Here is an 18,451-nt window from a genome sequence, read left to right as displayed (position 1 = left end):
AACCAGCTTTGAAGAAAACTACTTCTATGATTAGTGAATTGAAAATGAATATATATGTATATACTTTTGTTGGTGATTATTTTGATGTTTTTACATTTTATGAATACTGATCCAGGATGTACAGACACTATTATCAGAGCAGACACCAGGCATGTCAGTGTTGTGTGGTGTCCAAATAATCCTTGATTGCTTTTCTATGTGTTCTAATATAAATTTTATGTATACATTTTTCATAATAAACTGAAGAAAGTCAGTCAATCCAGTTGTGATTTTAACAGTTTTTCTGTTATTAAATGTTACTGATCTTGTATTTTACTGGCACGGTAATGAACTATTGATTAATGACATGGTGATCGTTTTCTATTTTAAAGTCTTTTATAACTTATGGTAACATTTCTGTTTTAGGCGAGAGTTTCTTATGGGGTCGCCACTTGGTTATTTACGAGGCTAAAAATGATGAGAATTCCACAGCCATCTGTTCTTTTATTGTTTTTGTCAAAAGTAAGAAATCCATTTTATGACAGGCATAAAATATGTTGATAATTAGCTAATCATGAAATGTTAGCTTTTTGAGGAAATTGCCCTGTTTGTATTTCATTTCTATAGCAAAATCTTGCAAATGAAAACAATATCTGTTTGAGCTGTAGGCCTACCTCTAGTTACCTGCATGTATTTGTTGGAGAAATGTTCTGGAATTAAGCATGCCTAACTTCTTTTATGTACGTTTGGTTGAACTTGATAGCTGATAATTTGGATATACCTCGGCCAAATTTGGCACAAGGGTATTTTTATGATCATGCCAACAGTCCTAGAGAACAGATTCAGTGGATTTGGTGGATGACTGTCTGAAGTTAAATTTGATATTGAGTCACAATCTCTTCCTTATTGTTTCTCTAAATATGTTGAACCACACTGAACATGCAAAGGAAGGATATTGCGGTCCTTTATTGGGGCATTGTAGTGTGACAAATGATCTTGTCTCGACTTCTACAATCCCATCTGACTTGACCCAAATCACTTTTTCATTCAGATGATGTGTGTAACATGACGTTAGGCCCAGACCGTGGCAGCTACGAGAAGAACATGTACCTAAGTTACACTAACTTTGAGCTGATGTGCTCTAGTAACAATCTGACGCTCACCCGCCCCACCCCAGACTTCTACACCTGTGGACCCTCAGGAAATCTGGACACAAGGACCCCCCAGAAGTATTTACCATACAGATTCCCTTCCTGTGGAGGTAAGTGATGACAACACTGACCCGGGCTCTTGCTTCTTTGCCAGAAGATTTTATTCTTAGGAAAGTGAGAATTTAGTTTAACAGTTTGGGAGAGGAAAAGCCAGAAAGGATAAAAGTAGTTCTACATTAACATAACTACATTTACCCTAGGGCTTCAGGATTTTCATCCCTGTATCATTAAAGTCCTGCTTCAGTCCCGAGAGAAAGCAGGTGAAAATATTAAAGTGATACGAAAGATACTCTATGGAACACTATTTACCCTCAGTAAGTGAAGAATCCTCAAAAAACAAAATCTTCGGCAGTTTCCATAAAATTTTGCTGATGTGACGTGATAATATTCCTTATGTGCCGATAAATCAGGCAGATGTGACGTCGAGTAAGGCACTATATGCTGGAATGAGGTCATGCGTGTTTGAAAGTAGGCATCTTTTGTGGATATACAAGTGTGTCTTGCGTGACGTCACACCAGACAAACTTGGAAACCACAGAAAAGTTTTGTTTCCTTATTATCCCCCAAAACTAACAACAGCAATTTTAGTGCATTGCGATTTGTTTACAATGTAAGAAAGTAATTCAGACTGTCACGATCCTTGTCAGGTCTTGACACTGTACTAGCACTTTAAGAGATCATTATTTTAGCACCCAAGTTTTGTTGTTTTTAGTCGAGTGTTGTTAATGTTTTGGTCTTAAGAAATGGGCAGCATGCCAAGTAAGTATGTGTAAGCCTGATCACTGAATCGAAAGTCCTACATGAGCTCAGTAATCTTCGTGATCTTGGACCTCAGATTACCTTTGTGAACTCTCACCTCAGGTCAGCTTTGCCAACTCCAACCTCAGATCACCTTTGTGAACTCTGACCTCAGATCACCTTTGTGAACTCTGATTCCAGATCACCTTTGTGAACTCTGACCTCAGATCACCTGTGTAAACTCTGACCTCGGATCACCTTTGTCTTCAATAACGCCAGTCGTCGTCATATGACTGAAAAATTGTTGAGTACGACGTTAAACCCCAAGCACTCACTCACTCACTCAGTAACGTAAGAGAAACACAGAGTGTTGATGTCAACATTTTGGTGTTCTATATTTCTGCATAGTTACACGAAAATATATAATACCAAAATGTTAACTTCAATATTTCAGGGTTATGCTTGTTTTATTTTACGTCTTTGTGAGCCAGTATTTTATTTTCTTCCCTTTCTCTTTCGTCGTCATATGACTGAAAAATTGTTGAGTACGACGTTAAACCCCAAGCACTCCCTTTCTCTTTTGTTGGAAAAATGTCATGATTTGACATGTTCTTGTTTGTTTCAACAGAGGTGAAGTCACCTGTAGGTGTGAAGCTTAAGATAACTCTGAAGTACACGTTTAATTTGGTTTGTGATGAAAAAGCTAGAGAGGTGATCAAATCCAGGATACTAGGGCGGCTGCAGACACTGAACCAAGCCTATGGCAGTGAGTTATGCCAGTTATCAGATTGCTCTGATGTTCAGGTTTCTGCCAACTGTTCAATCACATCAGGGCGCAGGAAGAGAGCCACAACTAGTGATCTCCTCCTCAACATAGAAATACCATATGCCAAGTAAGTTGCTTGTTATCGATTTCACAAAACTCACTCAGATTTTTGAAACCTTTTTAAAACTGTTTGAGCCAAGGCTGAATGGCTTTTAAGAAGAGGGGAGTTTTCTTTTCAGCTTTAAAAAAATGTCACCGAAATACTGCTATTCAAGCTTTGAGCCATAATCCTTCATACAGAAGAATCAAAGATGGACTTTTGAGGCATCATTGAGCTGCTTTAGTGAAGTGTGGTATCTGCACATGTACATGTGTAATTGATACCACACACCATGGGCATGATGTGAGTTTCGTGGGAGGTTAATTGCACATGAAGAACAAAAAAATATACGCCTCAAGATTGTAGTGGAGTACATACAAGTGTATGGGTATCTCATATCAGACAGTCAGTGCTTAGATGTACTGGATAATTATGGAAATGGTTAACATTATTTACATGTGTTTGGTGCAGGAATTGGTAGGCGGGAATTTGAGCCTCCATCATTCCATCACAGGAATTGGTAGGGGGGAATTTGAGCCTCCATCATTCCATCACAGGAATTGGTAGGGGGGAATTTGAGCCTCCATCATTCCATCAGAAAAATAATATCTCAACAACAATTAGGAAATGCTTTTAATGATTACATTCAAACTGAAACATCTCTTTAACAAGGAGGTAGCTGGGATTGGTTTTCAGTCGCATGTAAGACAATATGATCCCAGCAACCAATATGTTTCCTGGCTATTAAACTTTGCAAAGACAGTAACTTAAGGCCTTGACTGATTGCTTTCACACTATAGCACATAAAGCTATCAATCAGCAACTTCTATTCTGATAATGATTATGCACTGTAGTAAGGATAGTTGGGCAAAGGCCTAAGTGACTGACAAACTGCGTAAGTGACTGACAAACTGCAAAAGTGTCTGACAAACAATGTAAGTGACTGACAAAGTTGTTTCTGTATGATGTTCACTGATGACTGTATGTACTAGCAGTGTACAACTGTACACAGGTTAAAGAGTTATTCATTATGCTACTGTCAGGTGTTGGGCTGAGCCAAATCTCTGTGTTATAATTGAAGTAAGTCACTAACTTTTATGTTAGTTGTGTTAGTAATGCCTATCAAAGACACAGAAGATCATACATTCGTCCTTTTTCTTAAAGTTGTCCTTTGTCAAACCATGCAATGTTTGCTTCTACTGCAGACCACTTGTTGTAAACAATGGTGAAGCTATTTCACCTGGAGCAGTTATCCAGGAAGACATCACAGAGGATGGTTTTGACTTTAAGGTGAGTTGTGTGCCTGATATCCCGAGTAATGGCAAATCCGTGTAGTCCCCTGTTGTATAATGAACCTAGGTTCCCAATTTTGGTTAAGTTATAAAGTGTCACATAAATGTTTCACAGATGTGAAGAAATTGTATTCACAAGAGTGTAAAAGATGAATAGTCTCCAAGATTTTGAATAGTAACCTAACTCCTCAACCTTTAGGCATATGAAAGAGCAATTTTCAGTGGAATTCATGCACACTTTTAATTGGATTTTGGAGATAAAACTACATTGGTTGTATTGGCAAGTTTCAAGGCTTCACAAAAACATAACTTTATCAGTCAGTGCAGAGTAATGCCTGCAGAAAACCCTTGAATAAACGCCTTACAAACATGCGAAAAGGTTGAAGAATATGACTCTTGTTGAACTACTGTAAATCACGTAGAGTTAAGCCGAAAATTTCTGGCCGTAAAGTTAAGCTGATTTGAGTTGCCGGAGGAGATGGCAAGGGAGAGTGATCAGCCCCCAGCTGTGCAGTAATCCCCAGTGATGACCTGGCTGCTGGCCCTCACCACATGGGCTAAACTTCTCAGGCATGGACTGTTGATTATACACACATAAGTCCATCTAGACCCTCATTGAAACATTGGTAGCATAACAAGCCATTGATTTGTTCTCAAGGTTGTGTCCATCGGTTTGTAGAAAAACAATTTTTTTTTTGACCTGTGAAATAACTTGCGAAAAATGATCTAAACTTTCCCTCGGTGGTTACTTCCACACAGTTTGAGTTAGTGCAGCATGACATTTGAGATATTGGTCCAACTCCTCCCCCCCCCCCCCCCCCCCCCCACACACTTTAAAACTTCATGAAAGCTTAGGTTGCTAATCCACACTGCACTGGGGTCAGCTACGGTACTTGACATTGAGGTATAGAGTAAAGTATTAAGCAACTATTGCAAAAATCTGTATATTCCAAAAATAGCAAGACTAAACAGGCTACTAGACGTATTACTTGTCAGATTGACAGGCTAAATTTGCAGGTTACACTTGTTGGCCTCAATTAAATGGGTGAATGCTTAATTGTTCAGGTTATGTTTGGATCGCCCATTGAAAGTATTATCCCGGGAACGGTTTTGTCCATTCACAACCTCATAAATAAATTTAACAAATCGGCATATTTCAGCAATATAGGTCTGATTGGTAAGTATCAGTAATCAAACTCTCGTAAAATAACAGTCGAGTTTGCCGTGTCTCACACACATTATTTCGTTACAATGGAACTCTCCTCCCATTTCAGACCAATTCTATTTTCCCGCCTTATCAAATTGCGTACCTTCAGTTCAACACATAAAACTGAATTTGGCAAAGTTTCTGAAACTAGATATACCACATGTTGTAACCTCATTCTCACATTGTTGTGTCAGCTGATTGCCATGCACTGGACTGAGTCAAGTGCACATAAATGTCTACAGTTAACTGACAGCTTACCGATTTCAACACTGACCAATTAGATGCATTTATTTTCACTGACTCTTCCCTTGAGATAGTCACAATTGTAAAGTTTCCAACCGAATCTAGACTAGCAGACGGAGGTCCATTAATTTACATCGAGCCCCATGCCCTGTCATATGCATACACCGGAAGTTTTGTGAGACCACTATGGACTTTGCTACTAAACCATTTCAGTAAAGCCAAATAGTCACGTATTTCAGTTGTTTATGCAACACATGTAAACAGTTGACAAAACATCAGGCAGTCAGATTGGGTGGCTGCTGTGATTGACAGGTTCCTTAAACTGGATATATGTTGAAACGTCAAGCACTGTGCCCAGAGCTGTGCGAAAGGCTGGGATTAGCCATGACATCAATACAACTCAGCCATTTATATCTGAATACTCAATAGGTTATAGTTCTATTGGGCAAGACATAGTCTCGCAAACTATACATGAAACTTGCATTCTGGTTGAAGATATTGTCACCAAGGTGGAATTAATGTCAACGCTGTATTTACTATGTCCCTTGCAATAATCTGGTAATTGGGTGCCAGCCCCTGAAAGGTGTTGATGAATCTGCCGATGAGCCAGGCCATCCACCTGGCTTGGCTTGGACTAGTAGACCTATTCTTCAATAATCCCACAGTTTGCGTCAGCAGACATTTTGATAACTAATCTCATAACTCCTTTTCACCTGCCTGTCTAGCAAGCCAGAGCGTGTCAGGTACTTGTCAAGTGAGTGAGATAACAGGTTCAAATTAGCAGTTTGATTTAGTATAAAAGGCCTTACCTCAACTTGGTATGGCAGATAGGAAGTTACTGTCACATTAGTAAGTTTGTGTACTCCTACACGGTAAATCCAGAGTGTGTTTTGGTTGTCATTTAATCGGTTGTATTGGGTGTTCCTACTACTATCAAATTGTACATAGTTGTTGTTACATTACAACACTGTCTTCTGGACTTACTTTTGTGATCATTGAGCCACTTCCCGGCTAGCTCTCCAAACAGCGATTTATGGATAGTGGCTCGGTGATAATGTGTAGAGATGATACTTTTGCTAACATTTCATTGCCCTCTGCAGCATTTTGTACAACAGCTGTATGTTTTGTGAGTGTGTTTATTGGTCTTGTCACAGGTATGTACAATCCTGTGAACATACTGCGCAGACCCCACTGACCCTCAGCTGTGTCCAGTTACCAAGAATCACAACTAGGCACAAGGAATCATGGGATACACTTTTTTAAAACATCGGCTAAACTCTACGTGATTTACAGTATTACAAAATTCCCCTTGAATCTTTCCTTGTACATGTATTTGTCAGCTTGTGATCCTAGTATCTGCTCATGTTATGTAGGACGCTCTGTCAGGCATTTATCTGAATGAGGACACTTATGATGTTGATGTTACCCCTCAGTGCCCACAAGGGGAAGGCCTCGTTGATGGGGTTTGTGGTAAGAAGCTCATAGCTTTTGTTTGTATAGTTTTTGCTCTGGATTAATATTATATGTACTGTTTAAAATGGATAGCGATACACATGTTTTGGTGTGTTTCTGTTGTAAAAAATATTGCAGATTCAAGGTAAAATTTCCAGACTGGATGGGATATCACGAATTGTAAGCTTGAGAGACGTGATGTTTATGCAGTGTCGAAAGCAGATAATTCATAATATCCCTTCCCAGAACATGCACCATATGCTCTATTATTACCAAAAATAAATTCTTATTTGGTAATTTAAATTGCTGAATTTGCATGTCGATAGCGAAGCGAGTCTTTTTCTTGTCTCTTCAGAGAGTACACAAAGGCAGATTACTGCAATAGGCTAAATTCATGTGGTCATTGGATATTAGCGTGAGATCTTTGGCTATTGCCTTGTGAATGTGAGTGGATATTAGCATGAGATCGTTGGCAATTGCCTTGTGAATGTTGTGTGACGTAATGACCAATGGAAACCAAGAACCATTCTATGAGGTGCAATAATATCAGGTTATTGTGAAGTGTTTTGTACATTATGAAATGGTATTGTACATGTAGTCCATGTTGTGTTGAAAATCTGTATTGGATTAGACGCGTACGTCCAATGTGGATATCCATCACATCATGGACAAGTACAATATCACTTCATAATGTACAAAGCGTTTCACAATAACATATTTATTATATAGTTGATTGTGTCTGAGAACTTAAACCTCTCACAAAAAGAACGCTTGAAGATATGCATACAGATTCAGCCCGTCTATAGGAAGGTCTTTCGATCTTCCTGTTCTCGGTTGGTAATGCACTCTGTATCCAACGCTTGTATATTCCTTAGTGGCTTTTGATCTTCACTTTCGTATTTTGCAGAATTTGGAAATTAGCAAATAATGAAATGTATTCCCCCGTCCACATTTCCTGGTCAATGATTACAGAAATGCGGAGAGCAAATGATAAACACAGCTGCGACCCTTGCCCAATACTTTTAGTGTATGAAGTAACCTGCCTTTGCTATTATACAGTGTAAGAAAAATATGGCTCTCTGGGATCCAGTATCACTCCAAGTACAGGGCGGTCATGTGATATGATCCGACTGATTTCATTGGACCACTTTTATAGCTTTATAATAATATGTATTATGGGTTTTGTATCCATTTTCAGTCTTCTTTGTCATCCCTTGTCTTTCAGTTTTATGTGGGCGGGGCTACGAGCACAGTGCGCTGACTCAGTTATGTGAGGCGTGTCCTGTCGGTGAATATAAGGATGATGAACAAGCAGCTTGCGTGAGCTGTGGGACTGGGTTTACAACCATGACCCCAGGCTCCCCATCACAAGCAGATTGTAAAGGTCAGAGATAATACTTCAATTCACCGACCTTCCCGCATGTACATGTTAATTATGAGACATCCTATCCTAAAAATGACTTTTATAATATATTATTACAATGACCCGAGAGCCTTTTACCAATGCCATCACTGTGAGTTGAAGTCCATCTCATCCTGGCCTCCTCTCCAGGTCTGCCAACAGTCTGCATACTGCAAGGGGCGGTGTCCATTAACTGCTAAGGCAGTGTTACGGGAATTGTTAAGGTTGTATCTTGTGAAGAACTGTGTGTATTGAGATCCGGTTTTACATACATACCAGTACGTGTAAAGTACATAATGTAAGGGGCTCAATTGTTGATGCCCTTTGTATATATTAATTACCATAAATTACAGTATTCACAACTTAGCATTTTGCACATTGGAATCAGTGTTAATTAAGGTAAATAATTAAAGGTTGTATTTCAAAAGTAGTGCCTGAATAACAGAAACCTTAAAAATTTAAAAAATATTAGACATAATCTGAGAGTTTTCATTTTCTTGAACGCACAATCAGACAGTATTCTGGGCATGGATCTCAGTAGGTATGAACATTCCCCTGGATTTGTACACAAATCAAGGAAAACCTTTTTCTGCTATTTAATACAGTACTTCAGCTAGTCACCACAATGTGGCTGAAATATTACTGACAAATATTACTGACGAATATTACAGTCATTACATTCTTATTATCAAAAAGAAATGGTTTAACATATGGTTTTGATTATCTCATCTGTTCATTATTATCTTGTCTGATATTAATGCAGATGTGCTGTCAGTGACTGTGATTATAATTGCAATTATGCAAACTATTGATTCTTATTCCACTAATGTGTAGAAGAGAATATCAATGAATTTGAAAGTTACCCTCTTTAAATATTAAAATATATTAAAATATTAGGTTTGAAATAAAAACTTTAGTAACATTACTAGTTTAAAGAAGGTATGTTTATCTTGTTCCAGAATCTTGTGGTGTAGGTCATTACTACAAGGACAGTGGCTGTGTGCCCTGTGAGGTAGGGTTTTACCAGCCCACCCCTGGCCAGTTTGTCTGCCTGCCCTGTGGGGTGGCACAAACCACCTTAACAGAGGGCTCTGATGCTCAAGAAGATTGCTTTAGTGAGTTATCTATTATTAAAATGAGTTAAAGTTTCCGCCGGGCTCTGCTCAGTTTTCTCTCACCACAATACTGACTGCCATTGTACAAGTGAAATATTCTTGAGTATGATGTAAAGCATCAATCAAATAAATAGATGAATTTAAAGGTATTGAGGATTGTTCCCATGTTCATGTAGGTGTTGTAAATTAAAGCAGTTATGTACAAGTTAAGCAGTATAGCTTTTGCAGTCGTTGCGAAATTCTGTCATCATTGTCGAAAGAGTAATTTCTGTGAAAACCTGTCCTGTCATCTGTAGTCTACTGGTGTCTGTTTTATGAAGCAGTCACAAATCGCACCTGGTGTATTTTCCTCGGCAACAAAGAAAGCATGCATAGAACGATATGTATGACAAATGTAGCATCATTAATTACATACATGTAATTAAACATGTGTTACTTAGTTTGATAAACTTGTAAGTTGACAATCAGTTGATACTTTACTCAGCTCACTATTTCATTGTTGTAGATAAGTGCGATGCTGGGTTTGAACTGGTACAAACAGGTGACTGCAAGCCGTGTGACATTGGGTTCTACCGCCCTCAGGATGCCGATTCTAACTGTGTGAGCTGCCCAGTAGGGTGGGTGACACCTACCAAACAGTCAGCAGCACTGGAGAACTGCACTGTGGGTATGTACTGCACCGTGGGTATGTACTACACTGTGGGTATGTGCGTGGGTGTGTACTGTACTGTCGGTAATTTACTACACCAGGTGGCTGGCTTCCTTTCCGATGGTACGTGGGATGGCCTGTCAGCAACCTGCTGATGGTTGTGGGTTTCTGCTGGGCTCTGCCCAGTTTCCTCCCACCATCATGCTTGACGCTATTGTATAAATGAAATACTCTTGACTACGGCGTAAAACACCAATCAAATAAATAAATATTACGATGTGGGTACGTGCGTTGGTGTGTTATGCACTGTGGGTGGTGTACTACAATGAGGGTATGTATTGCACTGTGGGTCATGTACTAGACTGTGGGTCATGTACTAGACTGTGGGTATGTACTACACTGTGGGTATGTGCGTGGGTGTGTACTGCACTATGAGTGATGTACTCCAACGTGGGTGTGTACTCTACCGGGTGAAGTCCTGCCCTGTGGGTATGTCAAGGTTCGCATGGGTCCTTGAAAACCTTGAAACTACTTATTTTATTTTGGTAATTCAAGGACTGGAAAGTGCTTGAATTTGACCATTTTTATGTGGAGGTCCTTGAAAGTACTTGATTTTGTTTGTGTGACATGAAGAAAGTTATTCGGTGGTAAAAATCTGTGAATCAACTGGTAACGGGCATGCACCCAAAGCGACCGCCAGTGGTATTTACGCGATGATCGTTTTAGAGGGTGCTAAGATCGCCATTTTTTGGTATGGTGGTAAGAACTTAGGCTGTAGTCATTGAGAGTGATTTGGTGAGTGAAAAAAGGCATTAGAGATGCCAGGCAACTGTCATTTTAGCGACGAATGGCTGCAGTTCCCAGATTTTAAGGACTGGCTAGTGCGCCACGCCAGCAGTGTCAATCGGGCATACTGCCAATTGTGTTTCTGAAGTATAGATGTCTCCAGTATGGGCAAGTGCGCCCTGGACAGTCGTGCTGCGTTGTGCGGAAATATATTAAGCTGTGCTTTTTATTCTGATGGACAGTGGAAAATTTATAAGAATCAATGATGGGTTGTCTGATTATCAGTGATGTCTGCAGTGACTGAAGGTTATGGCACCAACACAAGGCTGGGTACCAGTCGAACGCCACGGCATGGTTGTACCACGCTTACAAAATGACCTAAAAAAGTATTCAAGCTGCGCCTGTTGTCACAGTTTATATGCAAAAGGTGAGATTGTTACTGTCGTTTGAGGTACTTGAATTTGGATTTTAAGTACTTGAAAGAACTTGAAAAGTCCTTGAATTTTTGGGGCTCTCAGGCATGCGAACAGTAGTATGTGGTGTACTGTGGGTGTGCAACACTGTGGGTGATGTACTGCACTGCGGGTATGTACAGCACTGTGTGAGGTACTGCACTGTGGGTATGTACAGCACTGTGGGTATGTACAGCATGGTGAGGTACTGCACTGTGGGTATGTGGTGCACTGGGTGATGTACCACACTGTGGGTATGTACTGTACTGGAAGAGGTACTGCACTGTGGGTATGCATTGTACTGGGTGAGGTACTGCACTGTGGGTATGTAATTCACTGGATGAGGTACTGCACTGTGGATATGTACTGCACTGTGGGTATGTACTGGATGAAGTATTGCACTGTGGATATGTACTGGGTGAGGTACTGCACTGTGGGTATGTGCTGTACTGGGTGATGTACTGCATTTCACTGTAGGTATGTACTGTACTGGCTGATGTACTGCATTGTGGGTATGTATTGTGCTGAGTGAAGTACTACACTGTGGGTATGTACTGTGCTGGATGAGGTACTGCACTGTAGGTATGTATTGTGCTGGGTGAGGTACTGCTCTGGGTGAAGTATTGCACTTTGGGTATGTACTGCACTGTGGGTATGTACAAACCTGCGGGACAACTACTGCACTGTGGGTATTCATGTGAATATGTACTGCATTGTGACAAGGTACTGCACTGTGGGTATGCACTGTACTGTGTGAGGTACTGCAATGTGAGTATGTACTGTACTGGGTGAGGTACTGCACTGTGGGTATGTATAACACAGTGGGTATTCCTGTGAATATGTACTGCATTGTGATGAGGTACTGCACTTTGGGTATGTACTGTACTGGGTGAAGTACTGCACTGTGGGTGTGTACTATACCAGATGAGGTACTGCATTGTGGGTATGTACTGTACTGGGTGAGGTACTGCACTGTGGGTATATATTGGGCTGGGTGATTTACTGCACTGTGGGTATGTATTGTGCTGGGTGAGGTACTGCCCTGTCGGTATGTATGTTAGTATGTACTGCACTGTGGGTATGTATAACACAGTGGGTATTCCTGTGAATATGTACTGCATTGTGATGAGGTACTGCACTGTGGGTATGTACTGTACTGGGTGAGGTACTGCACTTTGGGTATGTACTGTACTGGGTGAGGTACTGCACTGTGGGTATGTATTGTGCTGGGTGAGGTACTGCACTGTGGGTATGTACTGTACCAGTTGAGGTACTGCACTTTGGGTATGTACTGTACTGGGTGAGGTACTGCACTGTGGGTATGTACTGCACCAGATGAGCAGTATTGAGAGATGTTCAGCATTGTGGGTATGTATGTCAGTATGTACGCCACTGTGGGTCAGCTACTGCACTGTGGGTATTCCTTTGAATATGTACTGCATTGTGACAAGGTACTGCACTGTGGGTATGTGCTGTACTGTGTGAGGTAATGCACCCTGGGTATGTATTGTGCTGGGTGAGGTACTGCACTGTGGGTATGTACTGTACTGGGTGAGGTACTGCACTGTGGGTATGTACTGTACTGGGTGAGGTACTGCACTGTGGGTATGTATTGGGCTGGGCGAGCTACTGCACTGTGTGTATGTACTGTACGGGATGAGGTACTGCACTTTGGGTATGTACTGTACTGGGTGAGGTACTGCACTGTGGGTATGTACTGTACCAGATGAGGTATTGCACTGTGGGTATGTACTGTGCTGGATGAGGTACTGCACTGTAGGTATGTATTGTGCTGGGTGAGGTTCTGCTCTGGGTGAGGTACTGCCCTGTGGGTATGTACAGCATTGAGGATCAACTACTGCACTTTGGGCATTCCTGTGAATATGTACTGTGTTGTGATGAGGTACTTCATTGTAAGTGAGGTATAAATAATACAAATGATAACAAATCAAATTCCATCAAAATTCAAATAGAAATGTTGTATTGCGTATGTATTAATTTCTTCACATTCCAGTAATCAGTAGAGATTATAGATTTGAGAGAAAGATGAAAATTTCGTTTGCCAGGGAAGTAGTAAATGCATGATCATTGTTGATTTCTATAGCAGAGTTAGTGCTGAGTTTAAGCATCATGGACAGAGTTGTATGTTTTTTGTTTGTTCTCCAGTGAACTGTGCAGCTGGTTACCGTGCCAATGGCAGTGACTGTGTGATTTGCCCACAAGGAACATACCAGCCTATGCCTTACCAAGATATTTGTCTGCCATGCCCTGGAAATAACAGCACTCGCTCAGCAGGCTCCTTAAGCCTGTCCGACTGTGAAAGTGAGTATAGGTGTTGCTTCTGCTACAGATTTTGTCAACACTTCGGTTGTATTTCCATTGTCAATCACTAGGGCACTTTGGTCCCGGGTTCGCGGTAACCTGAGCATGTTCACTTTAAGATTGCTTTCATGATGACTACAGTTTTCATCACTCACAGAACTTTAACGTCTTCGCTTGTGTCATAGTCTGATTATTTTCATCTACACTCTGGCACGATTTCACCCTGACGTGTGGTGACAGCGAAGATGCTTTCTTTTTTCAAAGCATTCCAGCATTAAGAAATTAGGGAGTTGGGTGGTACAAATAGTCTTTGCTGGTCAAGGTCATGGCCAGGCTTCGATGCTTGAGGGTCAAGGGAGTGCTGTGAGTACTGATTCATTATTTCGGATCACAAGTAATATGTTTTATTTCAAATACCCCTCTTTAATGAAAACAAGTGATTTAAATGGAACTTAAATTTATCATTCTGAAAATTTCCCTTTCACATAAACAATATAGGGGGTTAGAAAAAGAAATAAACATAAATATTATTCAGCTAAGTTCAACTAAACGGTAAGATCATCTAGATCCTCCTCACATGCATGACCAAGTGCACCTTTTCTCGCGCGTGCCGTGATGCGGTCAACTGCGCGGAAAACGGTTGAACAGGAAGCAGTGTACCAGTGACCATTGCATCAACACGTAGATATGCAGGCTCTACTACAACAAAAGGTAAGTTCCATACAAATTAAATACATGTACTCTGCTTTGGGTCAGCATAAAATTGTTTTATTTACTTGTACATATAACATTATTATTATGTTATAATTTTGCCGATGATTGACTTGAAAGCCAAAGTACTACTGTAACCTTATGGTACCATTACTTGTACTTGTTTTCTTTTAGTTGAAAGAAAATTATGCAAAAACCCCAAAAGGTGGGCATCCAGTATCACTGGACATGTACATGTCACTACTATATATAGTTACCACATACATGAACATGTTTTCACTTACTGTACATCTGTTATCATATCAGACAGGCACGAAAGTGAATTTGCGTTAACATGATTTTGGTTCCTAGCACTGTCTAGAAATCTCACCCCAGCTGATTTTGGGGAAGTCTTGATAACCCGGACACGTGGGGATTTGCAATGTGAAAATGTTTACCGTGCCGTATGCGCCCGCTGGAATCCCAGATACGGCGCAAAGGTAGGTGCATTACTTTTTTGCGGAAATCTTGAAAAGTAACATCGGGATCACCGATTGACAGGGTTCCTTCACAATATATCAGCTTTAATCCTGAGGTAGAATACCAACGTTGTTAAAAGGATGGAGCATACATTTACTATATTAACCAGCTTAATGTTTGACTTTTTTCTTTATTGTTCTCAGGCTGTGATGGACATTTTGTCTAAGTGTTTAACGGAGGCCAACAAGCACCACAGTCGATCTATTGGTTTGCCTTCGGTCGGCGCTGGTGGACTTGGCTACCCAACGGACATCCTCATCCAAGCTTTTAAGTCATCCCTTTGCCACTTCAGTCAGAATACCCAAAATTTAAAATTAAAGGTATGCAGCAAGCTTCTGGTATAACTTATGTTTCACATTTGAAATTTTTCAAAGTAATGTCGTTAATGGAACATTTCTCTGTCTCATCCAAGGTCATTATATATTCACAGTAGATATAATTTCGTATTCAAGTTTTTATAGTGCCATATATATGCATTAGTTTTCCTGTTACATTCTTTACCAAATAGTGTCTGTTTGTGGTGTTATCTAGGAGATATATTTGATGGTATATGACAAGGAACTGTTTGAATTATTCAAAGAAGCCTTCATAGATGATTGTTCAGTGAGCTCTGTGACTCCAGCAACAAAGTCTAAGGGTAGGTTGGTTTTCCTGTTTGTTTCACTTGTTTCCAAGAAAAACCCATCGCTACCAGCTAAGGAAAAAAGTCAAGACTTAAGCTTCAGAATGGTGAATCATGCATGGCCATAGTCAAATAAAAGAAAAGTATGTATTTTTACGATTCGTCGAAGTCATATTGCTTGTCACAGTTGTAGCCTGTCATGTCTTTACGTTCTGTCAAGCAGAATTTTGCCAGAATTCAGTCAGAATTGCTGTGACAACGACAAAAAAGCATGTTAAAGAGGTAAAGAAACTGATCCGAGGACATGTAAAGATGCTTATTGTGTGGATGAGATTCGTGACCCCAGCCTGCAGAATCCCCCTAAAGTCCTGAAGGGGCTGATCACATCTTTGTCCGGTCAAGCGAGCATCCGCCTGGGTAAGTGATATAGAAGACCTGTACGTTTTTCCTCATTTGTGTCGACGACCAATCATCTCTACAGGCTTAATTTATGGAAAGGTAGAGGTTGAATGCACTCGTCGTACATGAAGGCCAAGTTAGACTTGTTGTTGACCACATTGCATTTAACTGGATATTTTCAAGATGATGAGAAGTTAATGTTTGCAACTGAATTTGTTTGAGGACATTATCTGTATGGTTGATTCTTTATATATTATAATGTATTGATTTTGAGTGTTTTTGTTTTTGGGGTGTATGCCGATACACATATTTTTCGATATTTTCATGGACGTGGTGTTTGATTTCCAGATGGGGGCAAGATCTCCGTATATGGCTCAAAATCTGCTGTTGATTTTGCTACAAAAGAAATTTTTAAATGTCTTCATGAGAATAGACCTGCGTCTCAAAAACCCTCCCTACTCTTGAAAACCAAGGGAGTGAAGGCGTACATGGATGCAAAGGCGAAGGAAACGATCTATGCTCCTGGCCACTGGAAGAATTTCAACAAACGAGATGTACCCTTGACTGAATTCATTGACGCCAAGGATGAGAAGTACAAGCTGGTGGATGCATCAAAGCAAGAGACAGCCGACATCACCAAACTCTTTGTGGATAGTTGGGCAAACTGCAATGTACAAGCAACATTGGGTATACTCCAATAAACACATCAAGCTCTTGTTCTTCATTCCTTTCCTCTGTCGGATATAAATGTCGGATTGTTAATTTTGTATATTAATTTCATTGGTGTTATGCCTTACACAATTACCTAATCACATCATGAGATTTCTGCTGTCATCAGAAGGTATAATCAGACTTCAGACAGGTATTCCTGCGATGACTGACAACCAGATTGGTACTCTCACCAGAAGGTATAATCAAACCGCTGTCCTCACGAGATACAGCCAGATTGGTACTCTCACGAGAGGGTATAATCAGACCGCTGTCCTCCCCATGAGATACAGCCAGATTGGTACTCTCACCAGAAGGTATAATCAGACCGTTGTCCTCGCCATGAGATACTGCCAGATTTCTACTCTCACCAGAAAATTAACGACTTCATATCGCTATTCTCGCCATGAGATATAGCCAGATATAGTTCAACAGAAGGTATAATCAGAGCAATGTTCTCACCATGAAATAGAGCCAGATTGGTGCTCTCACCAGAAGGTATAATCAGAGCACTGTTCTCACCATGAAATAGAGCCAGATTGGTGCTCTCACCAGAAGGTATAATCAGACCACTGTCCTCGCCATGAGATACTGCCAGATTTCTACTCTCACCAGAAAATTAACGACTTCGTATCGCTATTCTCGCCATGAGATATAGCCAGATATAGTTCAACAGAAGGTATAATCAGAGCACTGTTCTCACCATGAAATAGAGCCAGATTGGTGCTCTCACCAGAAGGTATAATCAGAGCACTGTTCTCACCATGAAACAGAGCCAGATTGGTGCTTTCACCAGAAGGTATCAGTCCACTGTTTTCAATATGAGATTCAACCAGATTCCTACTGTGATCAAAATGCAAACCCAGACCACTGTTCTCGCCATGAGTTACAACCAGATTTCTACTCTCACAGAAGGTATAATCAGATCGCTATTATCGCCAATACATCCACATTTCTACTCTCACAGAAGGTATAATCAGATCGCTTTTATCGCCAATACATCCACATTTCTACTCTCACCAGAAGGTATAATCAGACCACTGTCCTCACTATAAGATACAACCAGATTGGTACTCTCACAGAAGGTATAATCAGATCGCTATAATCGCCATGAGATACATCCACATTTCCACTCTCACTAAAAGGTATAATCAGACAGCTGTCCTCGTCATGAGATAGTCAGATTTCTACTCTCACCAGAACGTATAATCAGTCCACTGTTCTCGCTATGAGATACAACCAGAATTCAACTTTCACCAGAAGGTACCGCTGTTCTCACCGTGACATATAGCCAGGTTAGAGGGCCTGCTCTCACCAGAAAGTATAATCAAACTCCTGTCCTCGCTATGAGATACAGCCAGATTTCAACTCTCACCAGAAGGTATCATCATACCACTGTTTTCAGATTGCCATTCTCACCATGGGATATACAGCTATTTACTCTCACCAAAATAGATAATCAGACCCCTGTTCTCGCTTTGAGATACTACCAGAATTCTACTTTTACCAGAAGGTACCGTTGTCCTCATCTTGACATATAGCCACATTAGAGGACCTGCTCTCACCAGAAGGTATAATCAGACCGCTGTTCTCGCCATGAGATACAACCAGATTAGTACTGTTACGACCAAACTGCCTGTATTATAAAGAAATGGCTTGTTCGAAATACACGACAGTTTAGCCGCACAAAAAAGTAACCAAAACCAGCAGATTTTATTTTACAACAATTTATTAGCTTAACAAGAACAGATAATAAGACTTATACAAATACTAAAGTA

The 18,451-nt window shown here is 40.4% G+C and overlaps 1 protein-coding gene and 1 long non-coding RNA gene across 2 annotated transcripts in view; both read left to right on the top strand.

Moving 5' to 3' along the window:
- The window catches only part of LOC135463830 (uncharacterized), a 40,876-nt gene extending 26,170 nt beyond the window's left edge, over window positions 1-14,706 (top strand). The window contains exons 25-33 of the mRNA XM_064741315.1: window positions 406-501; window positions 1,031-1,240; window positions 2,557-2,821; window positions 4,000-4,084; window positions 6,910-7,006; window positions 8,214-8,372; window positions 9,350-9,505; window positions 10,011-10,172; window positions 13,559-14,706. Of these exons, the coding sequence (XP_064597385.1) occupies window positions 406-501; window positions 1,031-1,240; window positions 2,557-2,821; window positions 4,000-4,084; window positions 6,910-7,006; window positions 8,214-8,372; window positions 9,350-9,505; window positions 10,011-10,172; window positions 13,559-13,785 (1,457 nt within the window). The 3' untranslated portion in view covers window positions 13,786-14,706. The remainder of the gene's footprint in view (window positions 1-405; window positions 502-1,030; window positions 1,241-2,556; window positions 2,822-3,999; window positions 4,085-6,909; window positions 7,007-8,213; window positions 8,373-9,349; window positions 9,506-10,010; window positions 10,173-13,558) is intronic.
- Window positions 14,707-14,849: 143 nt separating this feature from the next.
- On the top strand, window positions 14,850-15,680 carry LOC135481895 (uncharacterized). Its single transcript, XR_010446191.1, has 3 exons — window positions 14,850-14,904; window positions 15,088-15,264; window positions 15,476-15,680. It is a non-coding gene; the product is annotated as an uncharacterized LOC135481895 (long non-coding RNA).
- Window positions 15,681-18,451: the final 2,771 nt, after the last annotated feature.

Source organism: Liolophura sinensis, chromosome 1 (genome assembly GCF_032854445.1).
Source record: "Liolophura sinensis isolate JHLJ2023 chromosome 1, CUHK_Ljap_v2, whole genome shotgun sequence".
NCBI classification, from domain to species: Eukaryota; Metazoa; Mollusca; class Polyplacophora; order Chitonida; family Chitonidae; genus Liolophura; species Liolophura sinensis.
This window is presented reverse-complemented; position numbering and strand designations above follow the sequence as displayed.